The sequence below is a fragment of the Macrobrachium nipponense genome, chromosome 32 (assembly GCF_015104395.2).
Source record: "Macrobrachium nipponense isolate FS-2020 chromosome 32, ASM1510439v2, whole genome shotgun sequence".
NCBI classification, from domain to species: Eukaryota; Metazoa; Arthropoda; class Malacostraca; order Decapoda; family Palaemonidae; genus Macrobrachium; species Macrobrachium nipponense.
Window position 1 is genome coordinate 49,631,730 of NC_061094.1, and position 2,500 is coordinate 49,634,229.

General features: G+C 32.8%; 1 protein-coding gene across 5 annotated transcripts in view; it reads left to right on the plus strand.

Annotated features, from left to right (window-relative positions):
* LOC135207503 (substance-K receptor-like) overlaps window positions 1-2,500 on the plus strand; it is a 130,985-nt gene that overhangs the window by 113,749 nt on the left and 14,736 nt on the right. For all 5 annotated transcript variants that reach the window (XM_064239325.1, XM_064239324.1, XM_064239323.1 and 2 more), the window contains 2 exons: window positions 820-996; window positions 1,693-1,812. In XM_064239325.1, the coding sequence (XP_064095395.1) occupies window positions 820-996; window positions 1,693-1,812 (297 nt within the window). The remainder of the gene's footprint in view (window positions 1-819; window positions 997-1,692; window positions 1,813-2,500) is intronic.

Below are 2,500 nucleotides of genomic sequence, written 5' to 3' on the forward strand. Positions count from 1 at the left end.
AATTAACAGCCATCCTTTTCTGTTTCCAGTTCCAGGCCGCCCCTCTACAGCGCTGGAACCAATTCATAATCCTGGAAACGATTAATTGATAAATTATTATTTTGCTGCACTTGGTTCATATTCTCCACTACTGACAACATCCATTTTTCCTTTTTACTTTCCAGTTTCAGGCGGCTCTTCTGCAGCGTTGGAACCACATTCATAAACTTTGAAACGATTATTTAATAAATGATTATCCTACTGCACTTGGTTCATATTCTCCACTACTGTTAACATCCATTTTGTTCTTTTTGGTCTCCAGTTCCAGGCGTCTTTTTTGCAGCTCTGGAACCAATTCACAATCCTGGAAACGATTAATTGATAAATGATTATTCAATTACACTGGGTTCATATTCTCCACAACCGGCAACATCCGTTTTTTCTTTTTGCTTTCTAGTTCCAGACGGTTCTTCAGCAGTGCTAGAAACAAATTCATAATCCTGGAAACGGTTAATTGATAAATGATTATTCTACAGTTCTTGGTTCATATTCTCCATTACTGATAAGATCCAATATTCCTTTTTGCTTTCCAGTTCCAGGCGGCTCTTCTGCAGCGCTGGAACCAAATTCATAATCCTGGAAATGATTACTTGATAAGTGATTATTCTACTGCATTTTGGTTCATATTCTCCACTACTGTTAACATTAATTTTTCCTTTTTCCTTTCCAGTCAAATTCATAATCCTGGAAATGATGATCACTTGATAAATTACTATTCTACTGCATTCGGTTCATATTCTCCAATACATTTAACATTATTTTTTCCCTTTTCCATTCCAGTTCCAGGCGGCTCTTCTACAGCGCTGGAACCTGCCTCACTTCATGTGCGCCTTCTGTCCATTCTTCCAGACGGTCAGCGTCAACGTCTCCATCTTCACTCTGACGGCGATCGCCGTCGACCGCTACAGAGCCATCGTCTTCCCGTTAAACGCGCGACCGTCGAAATTCAGAAGCAAGGCGAGTTAATGCAATATATGGAAGTTTTCGGCATAGATGGTTCATCCTCGAGTCAACAGTTAAAGTATGAATATGGCTGTGACTGACTATATTGTGTCCAGAGAAATCATAAATATATTAGTGATACCTCTTTCTGAAGTGACCAACTTTTGAGGAATCTCCTTAATGGATTGATATGTATATATATATATATATATATATATATATATATATATATATATATATATATATATGTGTGTGTGTGTGTGTATGTGTGTGTGTGTGTGATACATACATATATATATATATATATATATATATATATATATATATATATATATATATATATATATATATGTATGTATATATATATATGTGTATATATATATATATATATATATATATATATATATATATATATATATATATATGTGTGTGTGTGTGTGTGTGTGTGTGTGTGTATACATACATATATATATCTATATATATATATATATATATATATATATATATATATATGTATGTATATATATGTGTATATATATATATATATATATATATATATATATATATATATATATATGTGTGTGTGTGTGTGTGTGTGTGTGCGTGTGTGTGCGCGTACGACACATAAGATGACAACCAGATTTTGTTATTCCTAAGGCAACGTATGACTCGAACAACTATTAACTATTAACCTTCATTATCTTCCTCCAGGTTGTCATAGCGTTTATTTGGTTATTCAGCACAACACTAGCCGTTCCTCAAGCCATCGCACTGAGAGTAAAAATTTTTGTTGATCCTGTCACCAATGAGGAAAAAACCTTCTGTTCTGCGGTAGGTAATTCTATTTGTCGTCGTTTTAAATCTAATTACATACTGTTCCAGGGTTTAGGGTAATAAATCATTAACGAGGAGAACTTAAACGGCCTTACATGCATAGGCATAGTCACCACTTACATCTCCATATAATAAGAAAAGCTCTGTAAACCATATGCACCCAAATTCATAATGGCAATCAACCAGGAATTACGCAGAAGGTACTGGACTGGCCACCTTGTATGATAATATATATATATATATATATATATATATATATATATATATATATATATGATATATGTATTATGTAGTTCCTTTTGCTCAGTAGATGAAATATTCTTGGATCATATAGAACTAAGGAAATTATAAATTTATTTAGAATTGTATTTTGGATAAAGAAATTTGACGGAATGAATAAAACGAAAACTCCCGGAAACGATGGGACACTCATACTTGTGAGAAAAATAAAACACATGAAATATTTGCATGAATAAAAAGGATATTATGTCCACAAAACAAACAAATAAATGAATTAACTATACGTCAAGAAAATAACTTAAATGCATTCCATACCATTTGACTGCTACTTCAGAATTTGAATTTCATTGAAAAGGAGAAATGAAAATACCCAATTGGTTATTCATGAAATTCCAAATTTCATGACAAATCCGGAACGCGCTGGTATAAACGGATGATAATGAAT